The sequence below is a fragment of the Bubalus bubalis genome, chromosome 18 (assembly GCF_019923935.1).
Source record: "Bubalus bubalis isolate 160015118507 breed Murrah chromosome 18, NDDB_SH_1, whole genome shotgun sequence".
Lineage (NCBI taxonomy): Eukaryota > Metazoa > Chordata > Mammalia > Artiodactyla > Bovidae > Bubalus > Bubalus bubalis.
The window spans coordinates 48085482-48112474 of record NC_059174.1 but is presented as its reverse complement, the minus strand read 5'-3'; the positions used below and the strand labels follow the sequence as shown (position 1 = coordinate 48112474).

At 56.1% G+C, this 26993-nt stretch overlaps 1 protein-coding gene across 5 annotated transcripts in view; it reads right to left on the bottom strand.

Moving 5' to 3' along the window:
- The window catches only part of ACTN4 (actinin alpha 4), a 74182-nt gene that overhangs the window by 23513 nt on the left and 23676 nt on the right, over nt 1-26993 (bottom strand). For all 5 annotated transcript variants that reach the window (XM_025269076.2, XM_006068698.3, XM_006068695.3 and 2 more), the window contains exons 2-5: nt 5410-5524; nt 4991-5110; nt 1500-1586; nt 460-547 (exon numbers count right to left, since the gene is read on the bottom strand). In XM_025269076.2, the coding sequence (XP_025124861.1) occupies nt 460-547; nt 1500-1586; nt 4991-5110; nt 5410-5524 (410 nt within the window). The remainder of the gene's footprint in view (nt 1-459; nt 548-1499; nt 1587-4990; nt 5111-5409; nt 5525-26993) is intronic.

The window sequence follows — 26993 nt, the reverse complement described above, 5'->3', positions numbered from 1 at the left end:
ATTTTCTGCCCTGACCAGAGGCAGAGCAGGCTTATTGCGGCTGAGTCCTGTTCCGCTAATAGACACAGGGCACATTTCCCCTGACGCTAAACTCACTGGGACAGCAGCTTCCTCTTGAGGGGTCAAAACAAAGGAAGAGCTTTGCTGCTGCTTCTGAGTTACCTGACTTGGGGAAGAAGACTCTACAGGGCCTCCCACAGGTGCCGGGTCACAAGGCCTTCAGCCCGGGACAGTGAGCTGACTGCCACCTCCCCCAAGGCACGCAGGGACCTTCCCAGGGATTCATGGAAGCCAGTGTGAGGGGGGGGGGGAGCACTCCTGAAAGCTGGCACCTCACAGACCCTGACAAAACCACAGGAAGAGGGCCAGGGTGGGGGTGGGGATGGGGCCGACCAGCATCTCAAGTCCTGGGAAGCAGCATGGGGATGATGTGGGCCAGGCCCTCGGCCAGCCGCTCACCTGATGTGGAAGTTCTGCACGTTGACGTTCTTGTACGGGGCCGTCTTTCTCTGGCACCAGAGGAGGAGCCCCTCCTTGGCAGAGGTCTCTGCAGAACACACGAGGACAGTGAGCCCAGGCTCACAGCTAAAGGGACAGCACCCAGGGCGGGTGGGTCACCCTTGGGTCTCAGGCATAAGAGGCAGAGAGAAGCTGGGGGAAGAGGCCCTTGGACGGGGCAGCCGCAGTGTGGGTGCCCCTTCTGGATCCTAGCCGCACGCCAGGCCCCAGAAGCAGTCACTCCCCTGGGGTCACCCTGGAAGTGACAGTGACAGGGCAGTGTCAGGGCCCGAACCTGAGCCGTTTCTGACCCCAAAGCCTATGCCCGGCGGGACACGCTGCCAGACAAGCGCCTGACGCAGGCCCCAGCTTCTTGAACAAGGCCCCGAGAGCAGGCTGCCCGCTCAGGGGCCGGCTGCAGCTTTGAGGAAGCAGGGTGGGAGCGCCCCAGGAGGTCCCTCCAGTCCCTGTGGGTAGCGCCCCGTGGACTGTCCTCAGCAGACTGGGCATGCTATGACGGCAGGTACCACGTGTGTCCTGGTCACCGCGCTGGCCTGTCACCAGGAGCCCCTCCACACGCTGGCCCCGTGGTTTCTCACCCTGTGCTGGCCTGGACCCTGGAGGCCAAGTCCGAGGGTGGGAGGTGGAGTGGAAACGTGGGTGCTGACGCCCCGTAGAACGAGGCCAGGCCTGACTCGATCGTGAGTCTGCTCCCAGACCGTCACATGGCGCGGTCACACCCAGTGGACGAGGGTGGTGTGAGGGTCCACTGAGAGGGCATGGCCGCACGGTCCCCCCCTCACCTGCATGTGGGCCAGCACCTCCACCCAGCACTCCCGGGCAGGGCCAGGCCCTGAGAGTCCCGTCCGGACTCAGGAAAGAGCCTCGAGGCATGAAGACAAAACACCCGAGAGTCTAACCAAGTCCCCAAAACTCGGGTGGCACCAGGGTTGAGAGAAAAGGCTGCTCTCTCTGCCGGTTGGCAGGCCACCGGCTCTCACCTTCCACAGAGATGTCCTGGATGGCGAACCTGAGGATGATGGTCCAGATCATTCCCAGGGTCATCTTCGCGTTGCCGTCCACAATCTCTGCACACAGGGAAAGGCACAGAGGGTGAGAAGCTTGTTAGAACCAGAGGGTGACTCCCCAGGCGGCCCCCGGCCCTGTCTAGAGTTCAACTCCGTCATCTGACAGAGCTGCCCAGGCCTGTCCTGCACCATCTGCGCTGGGAGAAGGTGTCCCTCAACAGGAAGCGTGGTCCCCAAAGCCTGCCGCTTGGCACCTTCAGGCTTCCTTCTGCACACGTGTTCTTAGCCACACAGGCCTCCTCCTCTCCGGGCAGCTCATTTTCGTGGCCCAGTGCAAAGGACCGCTCCCAGGCACTGTTGGGCCTGTGTTTCCGGCCCCGTCAGGTGCAGGCCACGCTAGTGTTGGTTGAGAATCTGTCCCCTTCCTTCCAACAACCAGTGCCGCCACCTCAGTCCAAGCCACTGTTGCGTCCCCCAGATCCCGATGCACCGCCTCCTCCGTCCCCGTGATCCATTCCCACGCAGCAGGGTGGTCACTTTAACGGGTGCGTCGGATTTGTGTCGAGCACCTGCTTCAGGCCCCACCATGCCTGACACAAACCGTGTGTGCTGGAGGCGGGCTCACAAGGCCTGCTCTACGTGACCCGGCTGCTCCCTCCCCGGCACTCTCTAAGCTCTGCCCTCTTGGTGAGTCAGAGTTTGCTTGCTTTAAGGATCTCACACCTTCTGTCCCCCCAACAAAGTGCACCCCTTGCCCCCTTCCTCAGAAGGCTGGTGGTCCTTCCCAGCCTGTTCTACGTCTCTGCTTCTACGTCACCTCCCGGCTTCCCTGACTTCCCTGGCACCCTGCTCTTGCCCTCACACGCACACACTGGCTGGTTTGTCTGCTTGTTCCTGGGCTTCCGAGCTGGTACGGTGGTAAAGGATCTGCCTGACAAGCAAAAGTCATGGGTTCGATCCCTGGGTCAGGAAGATCCCCTGGAGAAGGAAATGACAACCCACTCCAGGATTCTTGCCTGGGAAATTCCACGGACAGAGGAGCCTGGTGGGCTACAGCCCATGGGGTCACAGAAGAGTCAGACACGACTGAGCGACTCAGTGGCGGCAGTAGCTGCCTATTCCTCGTCTGCCTTGTCATCAGTCCTGCACCCCCAGCACCTGGCCCAGCGAGAGACAGAGAGAGAGAGAGAGAGACGTGGAGCCGCGGGTGGCAGGCAGCAGGGGGCACAAGGGCCAGCTGCCGAGCTTGCACTTCCTCAGCTGACCAAAAACCACTCTCCCAGACTCCTGGGGGTGAGAGAGAAGGGTCTGGACCACACGTTCCTCAGCTTCAGCAACTTGCAGAAAAACCACTTCTGTGACGCTCAGGCACCGTGGGGCCTGGGGCCGGGTGGAGAAGTGCGTACGAGCAGCTGCAGACCACAGCCCATGGGCCTGACACGCCTGTGGCGGCCCTCTCAGGCCTGCAGCCCACTGCGCCTCTCACAGCCCGGATGCAGGAGGGAGGCTGGGAGAACAGAGGGAGGCTTCAAGAGACCGTGCTCACCGGCCTCGAGGACAGAAAACTCTAGGTGAGCCTGATTTGAGGAGGAGGGACAACGGTCCCCCAGAGGATGGGGCCCAGCCTTCCTGGAGGACACACTCACCAGGAGGGGGTGCGGTAGGGGGGCTCTTTAGTCACTGGAGAGGCTTCCCCCAGTGAAGCTGTGGGCTGCCGGCTGAGGGGGCTCTCTGTTTGAGGGTTTGGGGAGAGGAAATACATGCAGCTGGCTGCCTGGAGGCAGGGGAAGGACACGGTGTCTGTCCACACCTTGCCCAGGGCAGAGAACCCCAGGCCTGGAAACTAGGCCGAGCCTTCTCATGGGGTGAGAGCAGGGATTTGTCCAGGAAATCCACGCTGTGTTCCTCCTGGGTGCCGGCCACAGTGCCCGTTCCCAGCTGGTGCCCGAGAAGGCTGGTCACGGAGGGCTTAGAGAGTCCCTGTGACGGGGGGGAAGGTGGCCGCTCTCATGACACACCCACCAGCTGCGCCTCCGCCTCCTGACCCCACTCACAAGCCCCACGAGGAAGTCATGTTCCTGCAGCTGCTGAGACGGTGCAGAGGGACAGGGAGTCAGGGATGGCCGGGGGGGGCTAGATCAGGGTTCTCAGGTACCCCAGAGATCTCAGAACGGCTCCGGCCAGCTGCCCACCAGAGGCCCGAAGGCCACGGGTGCTGGGAGCAAAGTGGTCTGGGCATGAACGGAGAACGTTTTTAGACTGAGTTTTTCTCCAAATGAAAACTGACGACTGCCATGGGTCTTCTCTCACCCTGTCTGTGTTTACAGGCTAGCATTTGAACAAAATAAAAAAAAATGCAGCTGTGAGAAGCAGGAGGCTGGAGGGGAGCCAGGAGGAAAGATCCATGCAAGGACAGAAAATCTCAGGGCCTGATTGAATTCGGGCTTTTTTTTTTAAACAAACACCAACCACCTCGACCGTGGCATGCGAGGCTTGGCACCCCTCCTTGGAGAGGGCCAGGGCCAGGGCAGAGCCTTGGAACACGGGACATGCATTCCTGGCCTGGAGTCTCAGCCAGACTCTCAGAGCCCTGTCATTAACAGCAATTAGTTTTCTTTGTTTTTCTAAAAGCTGGGACAACATGGATGTCGGGGTGTACGAAATCCTGCTCTGACTAATGAGCAAGACTGTGAGCCCAGGCTGATGGGGACCTTCTGGGCTCCATCAGGCCTCGCCTGGTCTCCAAAGGCGCCTGGGAAGCTCAAGACAAGAGCTCCAGCTGCTGGAGCGAGGGCATGCCGCTGCTCCCGCCAGGGCCCAGAGACAAGGTCACGGTGCCGGCTGGGCACCCACATGGGGCCCAGAGGGGTCCTGGGAGTCTCGTCAAGAGGCCACACTCTCCCAGGCCACGCAGCCAGCAAGGTTTGCTCCCTGACCTCTGGACCTACACTCCCTGCCCCAGAGCCCGGACACCGGGCCGCGAGCGTCCTCCCCTCCTCTGAGCCCCTCCTGCCCGTGGACACCAGGCAGGGCCTAAGGGCAAAGGTGCTGCTGGTTCAGAGATGGCGGGTCACGTGTCAGGCCCGGCACCGGGACGGTGAGTGAGGTGTCCGCGGTCCGAGCAAGGCCATTCCTCCCCTGTGCCCCTCATGACTGGGTGAACCAGGTTCCCTGGTCTTGGACTGGATTATTCTCTGGAAGAAGGAAAGCAGGGGTGGGCTGTGAACCCAACGCCACATCGAAGGCAGTCACTGTGGGCACCACTTGGTGTATCCGGCACCCCCATCTTGACCACCAACACAACTTCTTTTTTTTTCTTTCCTGGATGCATGGCTTGTAGGATCTTAGTTCCCTGACCAGGGATTGAACCCAGGTCCTCGGCAGTGAGAAAATGGACTCCTAACCGCTGGGCCTCCAAGGAATTCCCGCAGCGCCACTCTGCTCCAGGCCCCATCCAAACTCACCTTCCGCCCCGATGGAGACCAGCTTGACCCCTTTGCTGGCGATGAAGTCCAGTGCCTTGTTCACGTTGTTGATTTTGTGCACTCTCATCTTGCCCCGCTCTGGCTTAGGTAACCGCTCCCCTGAGGGCGAACACCGTGAAAGGGAGAGAGAGGGGAGACTTAGGGTCCCTGCTGCCCCCCAGAACAGGCCGACGCCGGGGCAGTATTGCTGCAGCTGGTAGAGGCCTTGCTCTTGCCCGGCAGCCATGGGCAGGGCGGGTGGTGTCCTGGGGGCACCTGCAGGGTGGTTGGGAGGTGTCCTGGGGGCACCTGCAGGGTGGTTGGGAGGTGTCCTGGGGGCACCTGCAGGGTGGTTGGGCGGTGTCCTGGGGGCACCTGCAGGGTGGCTGTTGCAGGGAGGGGAGGGGGGCGGTGCTCACCTGAAATGACCTCCAGGAGGAGCATGAGCTTGAGCCCGTCTCGGAAGTCCTCATCAATGTTCTCGATCTGCGTGCCGGCTTTCCGCAGGTGGGAGTTGCACCAGGCTGTGAAGGTCTGGGGAGGCAGAACAGAGGGTGGCCGGGAGGGTCAGTGTGGCTGTTGGGGCTCTCCAGCAAGAAGGCCGGGCTGCGGCCCTGACTCTGCATCAACAAGGCCACCATGGGGCCCTCGCCGGGGGTCAGGCCCTGGGCACAACCTCTATCTACACTGGCGCCCATCTCCACAGCGACCCAGGCAGGCTGACGGGAGGAAACTGAGGCTCAGGCTGGTTCCCAGACCACAGCTTGGTCAGCGGGATAATGAGTGGCAGAGCGTGGACTGGAACTCACGTCAGCAGCCCAAGTCCTGAGCCAGAGCAGAGAACACCAGAGGATGGGGCCCGGGCGTGGCGTCCAAGGTGACTGGCGCTCAGCCCCCTGCTGGCTGGGGCCTCTGTCGTCATCGACTCCAGCGCCAGGGAAGCGCGTCACATCAGTTAAGGTGGACGTGTCCAGACACTGCACTCCCCTCTGCGTGGGGAGACCGGCCCACGCAGCCCCGGCAGCAGGGTCTGGGAAAAAGCCCACGCCTGTTTCCCACGGAGTCCCCTGCCCTGTCCCCACCAGCCTGCAGGCCCAGCGTGGACCTGGGCCGACGGCCAGGAATGCACGAGAGAGCCCGCGCTGCGCCCGGGTGCGGGCAGAGGCCGTGTGGGGGGCGAGGGGCTTCCAGGGAGACACTGGCCAAACACCATGTGTTTTGACAACTGTCACCAGAACAGCTCATTGGGAGACTCAATGCGAGGCCCCTCACAGACAAAGAAGCCGCCTAATTAACACGCCGCTAGTTGGGTGCAAGCGAGGGTTCCCTCCAAACGCAATGATCCTTCCAAACCCTAAGAAAGGCGGAGGGTTGCAGGCGACTAGGGTACCCCACCCGCCTCCCACCAACAGGAAGAAGAGTTCCACTGCCACCACCCCGAAGAGACAGAAATCTGCCTGCGGTTGTCCCCTCCACCCCGCTCAGTCCACACCTACCCCTCCCTCAGCATCAGCCCCTCTGGACACCCACCCAGGCTGACTAGGCTGCCCCACCCCGATCCTGACTCAGATGCCCGCCCCTCCTCTGTGCAGGTCTGTCAGAGGACCACTGTTTCCCCCTTTTTTTTCAGTATTTTTATTTATTTGGCTGTGCCAGGTCTTAGTTGTGGCATGCGGGATCTAGCTCCCTGACCGGGGATCAAACCCAGGCCCCCTGCACTGGCAGCGTGGAGTCTCTAACCCTAACCCCACCCCCACCCGGGGAAGTCCCTCTGCTTCACTCCTAACAGGTGCGTGCTGTTTTCCGCCTCCTGGCAGCCGTGAGCTACTCTGGAGCAGGCTCTCAGCGAGGTGCGCACGCATCTGCCTCCCCCATCTTACTTCCCTCGCTCCTTCCCCTGAGCAGCTCTGAATTCGGACAAACTGGGGCCAGGCTGCTGGTTACACCATTCCTGCGGGCAGGTTACCCAACCCTCCTAACGCCCGTTTCCTCATGTGCAACGTGGCAGTGAAGACACCACCCGAGTCACGCACGGTCAGTGCAAGGGTTCGCAGTGGTGACCCTGTGGAGCTGGGCCACACAGCAGGTGCTCAGTTCTCCGCACACCACGCTTCCCGGGGCCCCTCCTCCTTGGACACCCTGCCTGCCCTGGCCACCACACACAGCCCTCGGCATCTCGGACAGCATTCTCCAGTCATTTGGGGTCTTGCCGGATGTTACGTGCATATACATGGGTGCTCCCGGGGGTAGAAATTTAGTCTCACATCACACGTGCCTTTAGAATGCCCAAAGCACAGTGGTCTCAGGCCTGGGCAGTGGGCAGCAGCAGGCTGGGCTGGGACAGGAAGCGCCAGGGGGTGCCGGGCCTCTGCTGTCCCCTGCGCCTGAAAGATGCAGTGGGGCAGCAGACTGGCCACCACATCCCCGGCTGAGGACACAAGAGGGCAGCTCCCAGAGACCGAGCCCCTGGTGCTTCTGGGCCGAGCTCTAGGCACCTGGTCTGCGGGGAGGGCACCTCTCTCCATCAGCCTGTTACATCTGAGGCAATCCTTCAGGGCTTGAGTGCCCGCCCCTCAGCTTACCTCTGGGTTGCAACCAGGTGACTTGGCCTACCTACACCTCAGCATCCTTCTCTGTAGGATGGACTTATCAGAATTTACCACCTGTATTTGCTGTGGGATTCAATGTGGGAGGGGGGTGGAGAGGAATGCTTTAAAACATCCGCCATAGAGCTGGGCGTCAAGTCCTGAGAACTCTGGGACCTGGGACCACATCCACACCAGCGGCTTCCCACTCCATCCCTGGGAAGGGTGGGACCTAGGCTCTCTGCAAAGGCCCTGAGCCCAGCACCACGGTTTGGAGGGGAAACGAGATCGCAGGAGATCCTCTCACTCCAACCTGGGCGGGCTCTGAATGAACTTGGCCTCACTGGGCTCAGGTCGTCTGTCCTCAGAAGATCACAACACCGCCCGCCCTGCACACACGGCCCATCTCCACACCTCTGCTCACCTTCTCTGGGTAGGAAACAAGAGCTCTGGCTGGGGGCTCACCCAGACCTGCCTTGCCCACCGAGGCCACCTTCCAGCGGGGTAACCTCGGGCGAGCAAGGAGCCTCAGGCTCCGTGCTGGGTGAAACGGAGGCAGTAATCTCCCCTCTTAAACGATGATTAAACAAAATAACGCAAGTAAATCACTTAGGACTGTGCCTGGCACAGATGAAATATTCAGTGTTAAACAAATGTCAAGGAAAGGACTACTTTCAGATAAATGGTAACTCTGCCTGGCACTCCGTCTCCTTGGCCGGAAGCAGGCGGAGGCCCAAGCAGAATGCAGAGCGAGTGCTTGGGGAGAATACCGACCAGCGTGGCCTGGGTGGCGAGGAACCCAACACGTGACGGATGGGAAGGCCGCCGACACACCCCACGCCCGCACTCCATGGCCTGTCCGGCCGTTTTCTCCTCCCAGAAGACCAGGGGCATCTGCTGACGCCGGAGACTCAGGGGGCCCCGAGCCCGGGGCACGGTGGGCAGGAGTCACGAGGCCCTCCTCGGGATCAAGCCCACCACTCGCAGCCCCAGCTCCATGTGGCACGACTGTGAGTAGGAGCTGGAGTTCCAGTGGGACATGAAAAATTCATAGCTGCTTCTACTTGGTTACAAAAATAACATTCTGCTTATTCACTCCCTCTCCCTGCCCGGTTTAGACTGAGATGTGCGGGGTGGGTAGTGTGGAGGGTGGTTTCTATAGATGGAGGGCTCGTGGGTCTGCTGTGCCCCCGCCACTCTGCATCTCTGTCACAGCACGAGTTGGGGAGCGCGGCAGGCCCTGCTGGTTCGGCAGGCCCTGCTGGTTCCGTGATGCCCAGGGCGCCGTGGGGCGGGACACCCACTCCCGAGGCGGGCATCTGCTGCCTGCCGGCCAGGGGCAGGCCTAGCACTGAACCCACCACGCTGAGCAAAAGCAGACCCAGGCTGCGCGCTAGGAGCTTCCAGTGTGATGAGGGACAGAACCGATCTCATTAACCAAGCGATGACTCAACTACAGAAGTGACACCCTCAGGAAAAGAGGGAACGGTAACAACCACAGCAGACACTCCCATAAGCTAACTATGTGCCCCGCGCTGTTCTGGGCACTCTGCCACATGTTAATAACGTCTCTCATCCGCACAGCTACCTTGTGAGGCAGTTGCCATTTCTGCCCCATTTAACAGATGAGGAAACCGAGGGTCTGAGAGGTAATGTGATTTGCCCACAGGTAGTCATGTACCTGTAAAGTTACAGAGAGAGATTTAAAGCCAGGTACCCTGGCCCAGCTTCCCAGGTGGCGCTAGTGGTAAAGAACCTGCCTGTCAATGCAGGAGACATGAGAGATGCTGGTTCAATCCCTGGGTCAGGAAGTTCCCCTGGAGGGAGGGCATGGCAACCCATTCCAGTGTTCTTGCCTGGAGAATCGCATGGACAGAGGAGCCTGGCAGTCTACAGTTGGAAAGAGTCGGACATGACTGAAGTGACTTAGCACGCACCCTGGCCCAGCAGCCACACTCTGAGGCGTCACCTTGCATTTGCCCTCCTTCCTCTCACCTCTCAAAGAGGGAGCTCACCAGAGTGTTTAGGATGCTGGTGGGGGAGGGGAGGACACTTCCCCGAGGGTCCAATGGTTAAGACTCCGCACGCCCAATGCAAGGGGCCCAGGTTCAATCCCTGGTCAGGGAACTAAGATCCTATAAGCCATGTGGTGTGGCCAAAAAGAAAAGGAAAAAGGGAAGGAAGCCCTGGGGAACAGCTCCTGACCTTCTGGCCAGGCAGACCTGGGTAAGTTCCCCTGTGGAGAATGAATGGGACAAAAATAAGAAAGACATTCCAGAAAACGGGACCAGCATGTGCAAAGGCCCTGCAGCAGCGAGAAAAGAGCTGGCCCTGGAGAAAGGGAGGGAGTGAAGGAGAGCAGCCTGTGTCATGAGGCTGGCAGGGCCACCCTCATGGGGCTGCTGCTGTGTGGGGACTGAGCCAGAGGGGCAAGGGTCAATGTGTGACGACAGGGGGTGGGGGGGGAGGGTAAAAAGCTTCTTTTAAGAGAAACTTGGCAGGAGGAGGAAGACAGAGGAGCCGTGTTAAAGATGCCAACAGCGGTAACCAAGCAAGGCACACTCAAGGTTTTGGCTTCATCTGGGAGGGTCTGGGACTGCTGGCCCTCTGGGGGAGAAGGGAAAAGCCATAAGCATCTAGAGCTCGTCTGGGTGGGGCTGTCAAGGTCACTTCAGGGGCAGCACTGGTTCTGAGCAGTGGCATGTCCCTAGCGCCTCATCAAGAGCCCCCAGTGCAATCAACGAGCCGACAAAGCCTGACCTGGAGCCCCGATTAGGCACGGGAGGAGGTGAAGCAGACACAGAGCTTACATTCTGGTGGTGACGGGTGGTGGGGAGGCGGCGGAGGAAGGGTCTCACTGAGGCTAAATGTGCAGTAACTGTTGATTGCTAGCTCTTACCATTTACACGGGCTTGCCTTGTAGCTCAGTTGGTAAAGAATCTGCCTGCAATGCAGGAGACCCAGGTTCGATTTCTGGGTCGGGAAGATCCCTTGGAGGGGTAAATGGTAACCCACTCCAGTATTCCTGCCTGGAGAATCCCACGGACAGAGAAGCCTGGCAGGCCACAGTCCATGCGGTTGCAAGAGTTGGACATGACTTAGCGACTAAACCACCACCACCATTTACACGTGGTAACAGTTTAAAACCCCCAACCCAGTGGTCATGTGAGACACGTCATCTCCACTTTACAGGTGAGGAAACTGAGGCAGGGGGGAAGGTTAAAAGACTTGCCGAAGGTCACACAGTCAGTAAACACAAACATGGGGCGGACACCCATTCCTCTGAGTAGAATGTTCCCTACCAGCCTGGCAAAGCGAAGTCAAGAAAGGTCCTGTCCCCATCTCGGTCCCCAAGCTGGAGCTGAGCTCACATGGTGAGCAGAGGCAGGCAGGGCTCTTCCCCTCAAAGCCCACCTGCTTTTTTTTTTAATTCTTAAAAAAAAAAAAAAATTTGATCAGGCTGCATGGCACACAGGATTCTAGTTCCCCCACAGGGGATGAAACCCGTGTCCCCTGCATTGGATGCAAGGAGTCCTAACCACTGGGCTGCCAGGTAAGTCCCCCACCTGCTTCTTAAAGGCTTGGCCTGAGCCCAGCGTGGGAGGCAGGCGGACAGTACCAGTGGCGGCCCTGCCATCCTGTGAAGCAAGCCTGCACACAGCCCTTGACCCACCTAGTGAAGAAGGAAGGATGTGGACACTGCCTCTGAGAACACATGTGCGCAAAACCACAGAGAAGAGCTTTCAGAAGTTGCCTCTGCACACTGGCAGCCTGTTAAAAGATTCTTCTCTGGTTGTTAAAATAGCACAGGGGTGTGGGGGAGCGGGGGAGGGTGCGGGGTAGAAGAGAAGACGAGCCTGTTGGCTGGTTTGGGCTCCACTGGTGCACTGGAAGGCGAGCCTCGGGAGCACCCCCTCAAGCTGTTTCTGCTTTGTCACTGTGTGTTGGAAGGGGAGGGCAAGGCCAAGCATCACTGGTCATAAAGTCCTTCCTGTGTCACAGGGACCCCTCCCAGTGGCCAGGATGTGGGGCGGCTGGGTGAATGAATGATGGATATTGTTCGGGAGGTGACCTCAGCGGCCAGGAATGTGGCAGCAATGGGCTTTAATGAGCCATTCATCGGTGACTCCCTCCCCCAACCCAGGGAGGTAAACCTTCTGGACGCCAGGGCAGTCCCCAGTAAGAAACCAGTGGCCCCCCAGCAGGCAGGGTGATGGCACGGGCCAAGGGGAAGGATCCTGGCGGGATGCGGCTAACCCAGCTGAAAAAACTTTCCTGCCCTTGTCTTCTCAGCGACTACGTGTTACAAGCCATGTTCTCAGTACTGGAGGGGGTGGCGTGGAAGGAAATGTCGGCTGGAGGCTGGAATTCCACTAAACCCAGACTGAAGGGAGTCTCCTGCAAAGTCAGCTGGGACCCGAGGCTCGGGCTGGGGCGTGCACGCTGGCTCTGATGGCGGCTCTGGCGAAGGAGCTCCTGACCAGGGCTGGGGGCCGCGCTCGCCCGACCGCCAACGGACGCTCACATGTGGATTCCATTGACTCCATGCTGGACGGGGCTTTGGGAAAAGCCGCTGGCTGCCTCACGCTGCACCTCCGCCTTCCCCTCTCTATACCGCCCACCCCCTTAGCCAGACGTCCCGGGCCAGCAGCCTGACCCAGAAGGACCAGCTGCCTAGCTGAGCCCCAGCAAACTCTCCCAGGGCACTGGCAGGCAGGACGGGGTTCCCTGGGGAGCTGGGAGTTGTCAAACCTTGCCTCTGCAATACCGTGTTGGGTTTGCCGCTCCGCTGGGGCGTCGGCCGCTTTGAGGGGGAGGGCGCCGTCCCGCCTCCTGAACTCCCACCTTGCCCGCTGTGGCCTCGGCTGCTGCCCATGGTTCCTGCTTCCACGGGACCTTGGGAAGGGTGTCCGGGGCTTGGACACAGGGGAGGGACAGCTATTTATTCCTGGGGTAGGCACCTACCCTTCTTATCGCCCATCTGCCGGCTACTGCCAGGCTTCAGGCAAGGCCTGGCCCCAGCGGGGCATCTTCTCAGGTCCTGAAAGCAGAGCCTGCTCCCCTGGCCCATGGGTTTCATCACCAAGCCTAAAGGTGCTTTCAGGGTCCGAAAGCTAAGCCTTCTGGAATTTGGGTTACCAGTGGCCCAGGTGAAAAGGTGACTGCCCTGGCAATACCCACATGGATCCATCCAGGAAGTCTGTGAAGCCTCTGGAATGGCTCTGAGATTACACATGGGAGGGCTACTTTGAAGGTCCACTGCCTTTAGCAGATTCTAAAGATAAAAGCCAGGGAGCAGGTTGAGAGAAGAGAAAATGAACTGGTCATGATGACACGGCCACGACCAAGACAGGTGCAGCAGCGTGGGACTCGGATGACCCCGCCAGCTGAGGTCATCAGGGCTAGTGGGGCAGGGGCACGGGGACACTTCGGTTGCCCGTCCGGTTCCCAACTGCACAAGCAGCCAGGGACAGAGCTGAGTGCTTTGCCCCTTGACGACAGAACCTAATTTGAAAGCAATTACAGGGAAACATGGAATGCTTCTTATGTCCTGGCCTGCCGTTGCCTTATTCGGAGTTTTTCTCGGCCTACATGAAAAAGCTGACTTCCCAGTCGGAGGAGAGGTATAAATACCGCAGAGTGGAGAAGCAAGCATTCCAAAGGTCCTGCGTGTCCATCCAGAAACCATCTCTTACCCCTCCCCCTAGTCCCCTCCCGGTAGCCGGCGTCCCTGCCTCTGCCAACCCCCTGCGAGGCGCCAGAAAGCGAGTGAGTCTTGCTGCCATGGGCTGCCTCTGGAGTGCTGGCCCCTCCTCCTTGGAAACGCTGGGCTAAGGCTTTCTTCTAGGTCTTTACAGGCTGCTTAGTCCTCATCACGCAGGGCTTCCCTCAGATGCCACTGTCCCAGGGAGCCTGCCCTGACCCTGCTAGTATCTCCACCATGCTATGACCTCTCTGCTTTGTTCATCCACTCCACCTGTCACTATCAGAAACGAGGTTCTTTGTCTGTAACCCGTCTCCCTCCCATGTGCAACAGAAGCTCCACGAGAGCAGCGTCCTGCTGGCTGCAGAACCCACTGCCTGGCATGGTACCTGGCGCACAGTAGGTGCTGTGTAAATCCTAGCATGAATGAAATAGGGCTGGGGCTTCTCATGGCCAGCCGCTTAGGACTTCACGATTTCTAATCCCATTTATACTGGTGAGGGTTCCTACTTAGGGATAAGACTGCTCTCTTTCAGGAGCTCACAGAAATAATCCTGGAGCTGTACATGTCCCTAAAACAAGCCAGGAAAGACACTGCTGTTGGTGTGCCACCCCCAGGGAATAGAGGTGCCTTCGGCAGCCCTCTTCACTCAGGCATCTGAGGCCACTGGACATGCAGAGGCCCTGGTTCCAGAGGAGTTGAGCCTTAGGACTTCCCTGGTGGTCCAGGTGGTTAAGACTCCACGCTGCCAGTACAGGAGGCCCGGGTTCAATCCCTGGTCAGGGAACTAAGATCCCATGTGCCATGTGGCATGGCCAAAAGATTTTTTAAAACAAATAAGTTTTTAAAAAGAGAAGCTGGGCCTACACAGGGGCGGAGCAGTAGGTGGGCTAGGAGGAGGAGGCTGAGGAGCTGGCAGACATGTGAAGACATCCATCTGCCAGGGTTTGCAAGGCGGAGGGGAGGACAACATGGCCCAGTGCTCCAGAGCAAGGGTTTCCAGTCTGAGCAACCGTGGGTCTGAATCCCTGCTCTGCCACCCACTGTGTATGGCCACAGAAGATGACCTTCACCTCTAAGCGTCAAGTTCTTCCTGTGCAAGGATAACAGACATGTGGGCACTCGACAGGGTAACAGAGAAAAAACACGGCACACACAGCCTGGCAGAGTGGCTGTTCAACAGAGTTTCTATTAATTACTGGTGGTTTAGTCGCTAAGTCGCGTCTGAATCTTGCTACCCTATGGACTGAAGCCCACCAGGCTCCTCTGTCTGTTGGATTCTCCAGGCAAGAATACTGGAGTGGGTTGCCATTTCTTTCTCCAAGGGACATTCCCAATCCAGGGATCGAACCCTGGTCTCCTGTACTGCAGCCAGATTCTTTACCAATTGAGCTACGAGGGAAGCCCCTTTCATTACCACATTATTCCTGTTCAGGAAAGTGCCATCATTGGTATCAGCCCTGCAGTTGGTGGAGCCAGACCCCCCCCCCCACCCCCGCCCCCGGGATTCACCAAGCTGGCTGGCTGCTTCCCAGTGGCTGACACACAGCGGTCTTCCCCCAAACCTTCCCTCCCCTTGCCTGGCCACTCGACTACCAAATGAATAAAGGAATATAATGATCAGCTCTGGTTCTTCTTGCTTCAGAGAGCCTTCCAATCCTGAGGTTCACAACCCTGGCTTTACAACAGAATTATCTAGGAACTTTCCTGGTGTATTTGCATTTTCTCTCTCTCTCTCTCTAACATTTACTGCCTTCAGCCATTAAGCTTTGAAAAGGCAATTTGTTACGCAGCAGTAGGTAACTAATACAAGTCAAGTAGCTAGATCACAGGCATGATCTCTTTTTAAGCATGTACTCTTTTTTAACCACATGCAGTTTGGTAAATCAGTTTTTTAATTGAATTATAATTCACGTATCATAAAACTCACCCCTTTCAAAGTATATATAAAGGTCAGTGAGTTTTAGCATATTCATGAGACTGAAAAACTATCACCTCTGAGTCCAGAACATTTTCATCACCCCAGAACTGTGAGCAGTAACTCTTCTTTCCTTCTCCCTCCCTCCCCAGCCTGACAACCACTAATTTACTTTCTGTCTCTCTGAATTTGCCTCATGGAGACATTTCACACAAATGGAATTATACAATATCTGGCTTTTTCTGGCTGGTTTCTTTCATTCAGCATGTCTTCAAGGTTCACTTACACTGTAGCGCATTCCTTTTTGACAGAACACTCCATTGTATGGACATATGACATTTTGTCCATTCACGAGTTGATGGACATTCGGGTTATTTCTACCTTTGCTATTGCATACATCTGCTATCATGAGTAATGCTGCTACTGACATTTATGCACTAATTTTTGTGTGAAGATATGTTCCCAGTTCTCTTAAATATATACCTAGAAGTGCAACTGCTGGGTCGTATGGTGAATGTATGTTTGATCATTTGAGGAACTACCAAACTGTTTTCCAAACAGGCTGCACTATTCTACATTCCCACCAGCGGCGTACGATGACTCCAACTGCTCCACATCCTCACCAGTACTTGTGATTAACTGACTTTTTGATCACAGTCATCCCAGTGGTTGAGGCGGTATCTCGTCGTGGTTTTTGATTTGCATTTCCCTCATGACTAATGACGCTGGGCGTCTTTTCATGTACCATTTTCTAACTGTGTATCTTCTTCGGAGAAATGTCTGTTCTAGTCCTCTGTCCGTTTTTAACTGGGTTATTTGGTCTTTCACTGTTGCATTATGAGTTCTTATATATTCTGGACATCTGACCCTTACCAGATGTATGACTTGCAATTATCTTCCATTCTGAGGGATGTCTTCTCACTTTCTTTTGTCCTTTGAAGCAAAAAGTTTTCGTTTTGTTTTTTAAATTTTGGAGAATACCTATTTTTCTTTAATAGCTTATGTTTTTGGCTTATCTAATAGACCATACCTAGTATCTAATGGGCTTCCTTGGTGGCTCAACTGGTAAAGAACCCGCCTGCAATGAGGGAGACCTGGGTTTGGTCCCTGGGTTGGGAAAAGCCCCTGGAGAAAGGAATGACTTCTCACTCCAGTACTCTAGCCTGGAGAACTCCATGGACTGTTTAGTCCATGGGGTCACAAAGAGTCGGACACGACTGAGCGACTTTCACTTTCACTTTCTAATAGACCACTGCCTAACCCAAGGTCATGAAGATTTATGTCTATGTTTTCTTCTACAAGTCACATTTAGGTCTTTGATCCAGTTGGAGGTACTTTTTGCATATGCTATGAGGAAAGGGTCTAATTCTATCCTCCACATTCAGTTGTTTTGGCACTATTTACTGAGAAATCTATTCTTTCCCCAATGCATATGTCTTGGACCCTTGTTGAAATCCAAGCTACAGTAAATGTACAGGACTGGAGAGCGTCTTAAAAAAACGCCTGAACTTCACCCCAGGACAAATGAGCCAGATTTCTTGGAAATGGGTCCCAAATACAATATTTTACAAATCTCTAACCAGAAGCCAGGGTTGAATCTAACAGAAAGCCAGGGTGGAGAATCACCACTCAGATCTAACCTTTTGTTCTAAAAATGAGGAATCCAAAGCCCAGGCAGAACCAGGGAGCCCTTGCCACTGCATCTGTTAGACTAGACAGGACTCTTGGAGAAGCAGGGGACAGGCAGCCCAGGGTACAGAGGTGCCCCAGTCTGAGCCTGTCTCTGTTCTCAAACGGACCTTTCTGGAGTCCTCTCACGCATGGAAAACTGAGCCAGCAACCCATAGCTGCTCAGATTACACTCCACAAACTGGGTCCTCCCAGGGTTGGGGGAAGCCTGCTCCCCACCAACACACACACACACACACACACACACACACACACACACACACACACACAGAATCCACAGGGAAGCAAGGGTCTGAGCTACAGGCAGGCGGAGCCCACGGGGTGGAGGTAGAAGGCACAGCTTCGCTTTCAAAGGAGGCCTTCTCAGCAGGAAGAGGAGATGGGTGAGGCCTACCTTGAAATAGCTACCTTTAAAAGAGAAAACTTCCACTCCCAAAAGGCAGTTTTAAAATTAGGGCAGCAGCAGCAGAGGCTGGGGCCCTGCCCTCTGCCTCCTCTGGCCCCATCTGGCATTCTGCTGTAAGACAATCGAGCACAGGAGGCCCTTCACCTGGAGAACAGGGAGTCTGAGCCACAAAAACCCCATTTATTTTCAATGGCTTACAGCTGGGCTCGGGTTTCGGCCTAGGGAGGGGAGATTAAAGATCGTCTGGTTTAAACTTTGATCCTTCAGAAAGATAGCCAAGTGAGCCAGTTCTGGCCTCGAGACTGTGTGGCTTGGAATCTGAACAGGTGCCCAGGAGGACTGGTCTTTAGCCTTCACACCTCAGCCGGGGCAAATCCGCCCATTGGAAGGGGTCGTCCAGGTAACAGGTGTTTGGTATTTGGGGAGAAGAAGTCGGCAAGGGGGCCACTGAGGGGACACTGATGGGACCTGAGTGTCTTCCGCCCTGGGCCACAGCAGCCCACCCCAGGAACTCCCCAACAGAATCCAGGGGTGCAGAGAGTGCTGAGGGCCAGGGCCACCCGACGGCAGACACGCCCATCCCCCATCCTACCCTCATTCACCTTCTAGCAGACAGCTTGTTTTCTGCTGCAGTTTACATGATCCCTGAACTGGGCGCTGCTGGTAGAAGGGCAAGCAACTGGGGCCGGCCCCGGAGTGATCCATAATGGTGCTGCTGGTTTCGCCTTTGACATCTAAAACTCCTCCTTGGTGATCCCTTTCCTTTTTCCTGTTTTTGGGATATTCTGATTCATCAGTCAGCCAGTCAGGATAGAAGCCTTCTCCCGCTCCAGTGCAAAGCAGGGAGGTGGGCGACACAGCCAGGGTGGAGTGGGTTGGGCTGGAAACCTTTGCTCTGGACACACCGGGGGAACCGGAGCCGGGCCAGTGCCCACAGACGTGCACTGTATCCTATATGCTCTGTCCCGCTGGCTTCTCGCTCTCACAGCCTGGGAGTAGACGATCCCTTTGGGAAGCAGGGCAAGCCTTGAGGCTGCGTGAACGCAGGCATTTATCTGCAGGACCCATTCTCCTCATCTCGGAGTGGACCAGCACCGGCAGGGGGACCGTGAAGGTGCTGGGTGCTCGTCAGCCCGCCTGCCTTTTGCTGAGGCTCATACTGGATAAGACAGTGAATGAATCCATCGGTCAATCTGGGAGGTGCCTCAGACCAGAAATTCCAGGCCTGGGGTTTGAAGTTTGCCAAGAGGCAGTTGGAGGTGTTCAGAATTATCTACTCTTGCCCTGCGTCCTACTTCGCTGGCTGTGTGTCCTGGCAGGGTACTAGAATGGTCCTGGGGGTGGGAGGGGGAGGCATCATTTCTGTAGGGTAAGAAATCACTCTGGATTTGGATTCTTTTCTTTTTTTTTTCTTTACCATAGGCACTCCTTCTCAGACCCCTTGGACACACAAGATGGACAGTGTCTTAGGAAGATTTTAAAAAAAGAAAAACCAAAATATGGTTCTATAGCCAAAGGGTAATTACAGGACTGGGAGGAACCAGCAGAGAGAGACTGAAACCTCTGACTCATAATTGCTCTATTAAAAATGGTGAAACCGTTTGCCCTGGCGCAATGACAGGGCTAGATTGTCACCCTGGCTCGCCCAACCTACAGGCCTTCCTGAGGCTGGTACAAAGGCCTGGCTGAACCACACGGAACCACAAGGCAGTCATAAGGGGCGGCGTCTCCAGGAGCAGTGTGACGTCACAGGACAAAGGGGCCCCTGCCGCTCTCAGCTGACTCCTGGCCCTGAAACGACAGAGTGGCTTGCTCTGCGTGTGTGTGGGAGTACACACGGGGGGAAGTCAGAGGATGAGGGGGCATTGTGAAGTTGTGAGTTTGGTTTTCCAGGGAGGGACTCTGAGGACCAGCTCAATCTGCCCCATTAAAGCTACTAAGGGAGCTGAGCCTCAAAGGAAAACAGCAGAGGTGTTTGTACAGTTGGGTGGGGTCTACCCTGACACAACTGCGTGGATGACTCACAGTTACTGAGCGCTTACTATGTACCAGGACTTGCTCTGAGTGCTCTGCATTTTACAGATTAGCCACCTGCCTGTGGTCACACAGCTGGTAGGCGTCAGAACCGGGGCCCACACGTCTCCTAACCAACCTAGTCTGGCCAAGGCTGTTTTCCGTTTCTGCTTTTCACTCTGGCAGGGGCAGGGCCCTCTGTGAGGCACCTCACTTAAGTTTCTCTCCTTTGAAAGCAGACACACAAGTGAGCGCAGTCCTGGAGACCTTCCACCAATTTCACCCGCCACTGGGGCCACCAGTGCCCCGCTCCCCCACCGCCGCATTGCAGGGCTAGCTCGCGGGCTGCTGTGTGAGTCACGGAAGAGGGAGGGCTGGTCAGGTGACCCACGAGAATCAGAGCTATGCTGAGGTGGCCTGGTTACCTTGACATTCCTGAGATTCTGCCAAGGTAAAAAGTAACCCGAGGAGTTTGCCTTATATGGGCACAATGACAGATTTCGACTTGACAACGTGTTAACTGACCCTGTATCAAATATCAAATCTGTTCCCGGACTGCATAGGAGGCGCCCGATAAAAGCCTCTCTGATAGTATAGGAAAAAACAATTTATGACGGGCTATAGCCAGTGACTCATACAAAGGTGCAGCCATTGTGTGCCCTGACGAGGAGGGAAGAGAAGGCTGGTGGTTCTCCGGCCACGCGGCTCCATCGCTGTCTCCCCGACACGTGATCGGGGAGGCCTGGCTCCCAAGCTTCCCTCTGATCACAGGGCTTGGCTCAAGGCAGGGCACGGAGGGAATCAATTTCAGGCTGGGGTAGAACAGTAAGTCCTGCCTGGACTCTGAGCACCCGGACCACCTGCTTCCTCCCAGAGGAACCCCAAACAGGAGAGGCAGGGGCTGAGCTGGAGGCTCCAGGGATGACAGGGCTAGGTCTGAGTGCCCCGACACTGCCCGAGAACAGAGAAGCTGGCCGGACCCAGGATCCCAGAGAGTCATCTGGGCCTGGGGCCTGGGCCTGGGCTGATGTTGCTGGCGTTGGACCCCTCCTCCAGGAGGGGGAGACTCACGGCTCAAGAGCTTCTCCCAAACTTCACTCGTTCATTTCCAGTAAAAATGCTGCCAACTCCACAGCACTGGGATTAAACAAACATCCCTGCCCTCACGGAGTCTACATTCTAGTGGAGGGGATGACATGGAAGGAAGGAAGATGGTGGTGGTGCAGTAAAACAGGGTTACGCAACAGACAGAACTGAGTAACCGGGGAGGGAATTCAGCCAAGTCAAGGAAGACCTCTCTCTGAACCAACAGGAGGGGCTAACCAGTTGACAGCAGGAGGGAGATCATTCCAGGAGGAGAGGCCCCAGGTGGGAACAGGCCTGGACGGTGTGGCTGGAGCACAGAGAGCCGAGAGGAAGAGCAGAAGCCTAACAGGCCCCTGGAGGAGGGGTGGGGACTACGAGTCTAAGAGTTGCTGTTTAGTCCTTAAGTCGTGTCCGACTCTTGTGATCCCCGTGGACTGTAGCCCACCAGGCTCCTCTGTCCATGGAATTCTCCAGGCAAGAGTACTGGGGTGGGTAGCCATTGCCTCTTCCAGGGGATCTTCCTGACCCAGGCATCGAACCCACATTTCCTGCGTTGGTGGTGTGTTCTTTACTGCTGAGCCACCAGGGAAGCCCGTTCTAAGAGTGGCAGGAAGCTTTTGCGGGGGAGGGGGCTGTAGCATGACTGGATTTAGGTTGTGGGAAGACCCCCTGGTGGCCGTGGGGCAGCAGGGTACAGCAGTGAAGATGGAGAGAACTCTGAAGGCAGAGCTGGCAGGACGCGCCCATCCTGTGTCAACGCCCCCTCCTTCCCAGACTCAGGTGACGGTTACTCCACAGCTTCGTGCAGACGCGGACCCCCCCCACCGCCCCCACCAAGTCATCTTCTTTAAACACACAGGCCTGAGAGTGAACCCTAAGAGGCTTCACAACGGGACAGTGGACCTCCTCTCTCAGCTGAGGTGCAGACATGATACCCAGGGGCGATTTTCAAACAGCATTCTGAAAGAGCTCAGCTGCGAGGGGTGCCGGACAGAGGATGGGTGGGTAGGGAGGGAAGCTGCCTCCCTACTCACATTTAACCTCAGCAGCTATTTATTCGATTTTATAACATGGCAGATCCATGTGGGATTCGACTTGAAAGACAGCTGTGCCACTGGGAAAATGTCACTGCTTTAAATCTTAAACCCCCCGTGCAAAATCTATTCCGAATGGCTGCAGCCCCTTCCACGGTAGCCCCTGCATCCCACGGGAGGGAAGGGGGGCGGACGGGGCAGGAGGTGGCTCCGGCTCCACTGACGCGGACCCCGTCAGTCCCATCCCCTCCCCTGCCTGGGCCTTTGATCCTCTCTGCGCTGTGGGTGGCAGGCGGCTGCAGGAAGGCAGACACGCCATGTGCTGCCGTCCTGTCTGAGATGACTGGGGCCCGCTCCCTTCGCTAAGGTGGGGCTACAAACAAAAGGAGGATAAGAAGGCCTATATCCCAAAGTACACCCCACCACCCCCCTAGCAGCTGGCCTGCGGCCCACAGATGGAACCTGTTGCATAGAACCAGAGAAAAGGCAGCCTGAATTCACAACAGAGCGACCAAAGTGGGCAGCTGTTCCCCCTCACCAGTGGGAGCGAACCCTTGCCGTGAGTCTCTAACTTCTATAGCATCCTCTCCTCTTGGAAAAGAAAACAAAGAAAAAAGGAAGTAATGGAAGGTGGAGAAAATAAGAAATCCCCTGTTTATGTAATTAAACATCAACAAGGGTCACACTGGCCTTCAGGTAGCTTCCCATCTCCTGGAGAAAGAGATTCAGGACAAGTAAAGGGAATCACAGCTGACGGTCTGGGGAGACGTACAGAACCTGCTGCTCTACCCTGGAGGAGGGGCGTGGTCCGGCTGGAGAGGGACACCGGTGAGCCAGTCACTGCGGAGCGGTGTGATCCGAGGACAGCAGAGGTCAGGCGACACCGGATCCAGGCCCTGAAAGAGGAGCGCTATTCTGATAGGTAGTGACCTGGGAAGAGGGTCATCCCACATAGTGGGAACATCAAGAACAAGACAACATTAATGTGCAAGAGATCTTTGGGGAACTCCTCAGGGAAAGATGGGCTTCTCTTGTGGCTCAGCTGGTAAAGAATCCGCCTCCAATGCAGGAGACCTGGGTTCAATCCTTGGATTGGGAATATCCCCTGGAGGAAGGAAAGGCTACCCATTCCAGTATTCTGGCCGCTACCCATTTCAGTATTCTGGCCTGGAGAATTCCAAGGACTGCATAGTCCATGGGGTTGCCAAGAATCCGACACAACTGAGCTACTTTCCCTTTCAGGGTAAGATGCAGGAGACGGTGGCAGCTGGGGTCAGGAGGTAGAGAGGCTGAGGAACTCGGAATTTGTCCTCTGGGAAGATTCCTCAGAGTGACCCGGTTAGATATGAGTCATGTTCATGGAGCCACCGAGATGAACTGGGAGACTGGAGCGAAGCCAGTTAGGAGGCCGCTGTGGGAGACCTGGCCTGGTGTGGCCAGGGTGTTGATGACGGAGCCAACATCAGAGCACTTCCTGTGCGCCTGGCAGGGTGCAAAGGGCGCACAGCACTAACTCGCGGGAGACTCCCCACAGGCCTTGGAGGCAGTCAGTACCCTCAGTGGCCCAGGCGTTCCCCTGCTGTCACCCAGCGCAAGGTGCTGAGAGCAGCAGCCCTTGCAGTTTACCCCCGCTGGTCTGATTCCAGAGTCTGCACTTCTCAAGTGCTCACTAAGCGGCCCTGCGTCAGCAGGAGCTAAGGACAGGAGGAGGGTCAGGATTCTGATACTTGAGAGAAATAAATAAGTAAAATCTGGTGCCTGTGACAGGCTGAGGAGTCAAAAGATGATTCCAATGTTTTTGACTTGGACATCAGACCCGGATATGAAGAACCCAGGGAGAGGGGCTCGAGAATGAGTCTGCCTTGGGACACGCTGAATGTGAAGTATGTGCCCGCAAAGCTACTTGGCGTGTAAGTTTCAACTTTCATCTAAAACTCAGAAGAAGTGGTTGAGAATTCAAATGCCTTTCAACGCAGGGGATGCGGGTTCGATCCCTGGTCAGGGAATTAAGATCCCACGTGCCGTGTGGCAACTGAGCTCGTGCACTGCAACTAGAGAAAGCCTGTATACTGCCACGAAGAACCCGTGCAGCCAAAATAAAAATAACTTTAAAAAAACTCAGCAGAAAGGCCATTTGTTTGCACATGCATTCACTCAGTCATTCATTCGAACATGTTCTGAGCTTCTCTTAGGGTAGAAGAGGGGAGAAGGCGATGTCGAGGAAAGCAAAGGGGAGAACTTTTTGTTTTTCTTTTTCCCTGAGACACACTCAGAACCATCCAGTACAATGGTGTGTGGCTCCGTCAAAAACACAGACACCGTATCCATTAGAGAAACATACGGAAGCAGTTAGGGGTGACGTCTGGGGTTGCCTTTAAAACAGTCTGAGGGGGTTGTGTGCTGGGAGAAGCTGATGAAATAAGTTTGGCAGAAGGTTAGTAACTGTTGATGCTGGTGATGGGTACATAAGGATTCCCTCCGCTTTTGTATATGTTCATGAATGTGTTGGGTATAGGGGGGAGTTGAAAGGACCACGCACTGCAGAGAGGTGGACAAAGAGGGCAGGGGTCCCTGCCGCAGGCCCAGCACCTGATACAGCTCCTGGCACTAAGGAGACGCCTAACACATGCCGAATGGGCACTGCTGTGCCCACACCCTCAGGGGGGGTAATTAGCCAGTCTCTGGAGATCTCGGAGAGGACTGTTTGGGGGAGCGGCCGGGGTTGGGCAGTATTTGGGAAGTGAGGAAATGGAATCAGCCAGTAGAGGCTGACACATTTTTTAAGTGCATCGAGGCCAATAGCCAAGCATATATCTTTCCCCCAGGATAGAACCCAGCTGTTGGACCATCCAGTACTATTCTACTTTCCTGTAAGAGAGAGACGACCAGGCTGCTCTGAGGTGAACTTCTCCCCCTACCCTCACCGCCCCATCTCCACTCCCAGCCTCAGATTCCCACCAAGTCCCCCGTGTTCCTCTCCTCTCATTATCCAGCAAAGGCTGCCGGGCAAACGGGCCCTTTTCAAAGGTGTATCGAGGACACCTCACTATCGTCCAACGAACAGGCACTTCTTTCTCACTTTTCTCCTCTCCTGCGGAACAAAGTTGCATTTAAAAGGAGAAACAATCTCAGGTTTTGTTCTCCAGAACAGAGAGGTCCCAGGGGCCTGAACTCGGAACACGGAGCAGCTCATTCCCCAGGCGTCGCTCACACGGGCAGCGAAGGAGGTGTGGAGGGACGAGGGTGGACAAAGCCCAGGGCCGAGGCCGACAGCAGAGACCGGGCGGCTGGGTCGCCCTGGGTCCCGTGGCCCCGAGAGCCCCGAGGAGCTATCGAATTCTGCCCGACCGCACCAAGGAGCCTCTCTCTTTCTCTAGATTTTCCATGGTCCTGACTTCTCTGCCAATGTCCCACAAATAACAATGGCCACCAAAGATAGCCCAGACCGCGCTTCCTCTCCTGGTACCCCGCATCTCCGGGCTCCGCTCAGGACACGGGGGCGAGTGGGCTGCCCCAGAACCCGGTACCACAGTCAGCCGGGCTTCGGGACGGCGGCCAGCAGCGAAACCACAGGGCTGGGTTTTTAACGTCTGAAGCTATCTCGAGAAACAAAACACTTTATTGTCTCTTGCTATACTGAGTTAATTTGACCTATAGGTAGCAATCTCTGTATAAAAGGGAAAAGTTAAAAAAAGAAAAATTTAAAAAAGGTCTCCCTGTGTTTAGCCGCATTTTTTCGGGGCAGGGGCCTTCTCCTGTGTTGTATCCGGAGGCCTGGACCACTGCCTGGCACACAACGTGTGGACACCTAGCTTGGGAAGTGTTTGCACAAAACGGGATGAATTCTGTCCCAACAACGTCTCTCCCACTCTCCAGTGACAGTGATGTCTCCCCTCCTGAAAAGCATCCTCTTTGTGTTTCGTATCTGGCAGGCACTGATGCAGAAGTCAGCCAGGACAGCTGGCTGACCCACTGGGTCTGGGGGACAGCTTATGACCTTCCAGAGCACATGGCTTACACGGGGCCTGCAGAGGGACTTCCTTCCCAGAGGAGCTGAGGGTGAGCAATCTTTTTACCCTTAACACCAAGCTGCTCCACAGGAAGCACTCAAGTAAGTGGGTGAACAGACAGGTGGCAGGTCCATCTGACCTGCCTGATGGACTGGCTAGTAATCCATGCGGCACAGATACAGGTGCTCCGATAAACATACGTTTATACTCTGTAATACTCTAATATATGTTTATCGGAGCACCTGTATCTGTTCCACATGCTAGGAATACACACAGCAAGAGACAAAGGTGAGTCTACTCTCACGGCCCTCGGTGTCATGGGAGGGTGGAAAGATCAAAACACGGGTAGAGCTATCAGGAGAAACGGAGGTGAGAGGCGCGCCCCTAAGGCAGAGACTCAGCCTGGGCGGGAGGGCTCGAGTGTGACTTGCTGAAACGGCGGGGGAGAGCTGCAGATCTCAGGAACCAGGAGGGGCTGTGTGGGAACCCGGTGAGGGAAACAGAGCTCTGCAGGTAGGAAAGAGCGTGGCGCAGAGGCAGCTGGCGTGCCTGAGCACAGCAAAGCGAGCGGGGGGCGGAGACAGACAAGGCTGGGGAGGGAACAACAGACCCCCGGGGCCCCGGGGCTTCCAGACTTGGGATATGGATCAAGATTTCAAGCAGGGCATTTTCTGTCTCCCACGAGGAGATGGGACAGCGGGGGGCGGGGGCGGTTATCGTTGCTCAGGCTTCAGGACGGGCGCTGGGGCCACACGGGTTCCGCTGCTGCACAGGGACAGCGAGGCTGCTTCAGGGGAGCCGGTGGGACCTCAGGGCTTCCTGAGATGAAAAGCCACAACCCGGGCCTTTCCGGGCTCCACTGTGGTAAAGAGCATAAGGGCTGCCTGTTTACCTTTCACATCCGGCCCCGGAGGCCCTGCCCAGGTGGAAAGCTTCCCCGAGGGAAGGACACATGGGGCGCTCTGCAGGACACATGATGCCGCAGGGAGCCTCCCTGAGGCCCGCGGGGCCCCTTTGGCCCACTCGCAGGACACCGAGGTAGTAAGCACGTGGCCCTCCTACCTTTGCTTTCTCGCCCAGAGTCCGCCCATAAACCATGGGGCTCCACCCTCCACCCTGGGCCTGAGACTATTAAGGATGAGCGAGACACTGCTGCCCCTTTCTAGGGTTCTTACTTCCCAGGCCCCCTTCAATGCTTAACACGTCCATATTCAGCAACTGAACTTGTTCGATCTCTGAGTCCATCTTCAAAGAGCAGGGGTGCGGGGGGGTGGGGGCTCAAGAGGAAGAGGATATAAATATATAAGTATAATTATGACTGATTCGCAATGTTGTATGGCAGAAACCAACACAACACTGTAAAGCAATCATCCTCCAATTAAATTAAAGGCCTCATCTCAATAAAAAAAAATTTTAAGTCAGACAATGAATATTAGTGGGAAAAAAACACTAAAAACAAAGAGCAGCTGGCTTCACACTGGAGACCATAAGAAGCGCTATCATCCTAATTCTCTGGCTGCTGTTTCCGAGTTGAAGAAAGGTTCCCGGCAGCCCCCC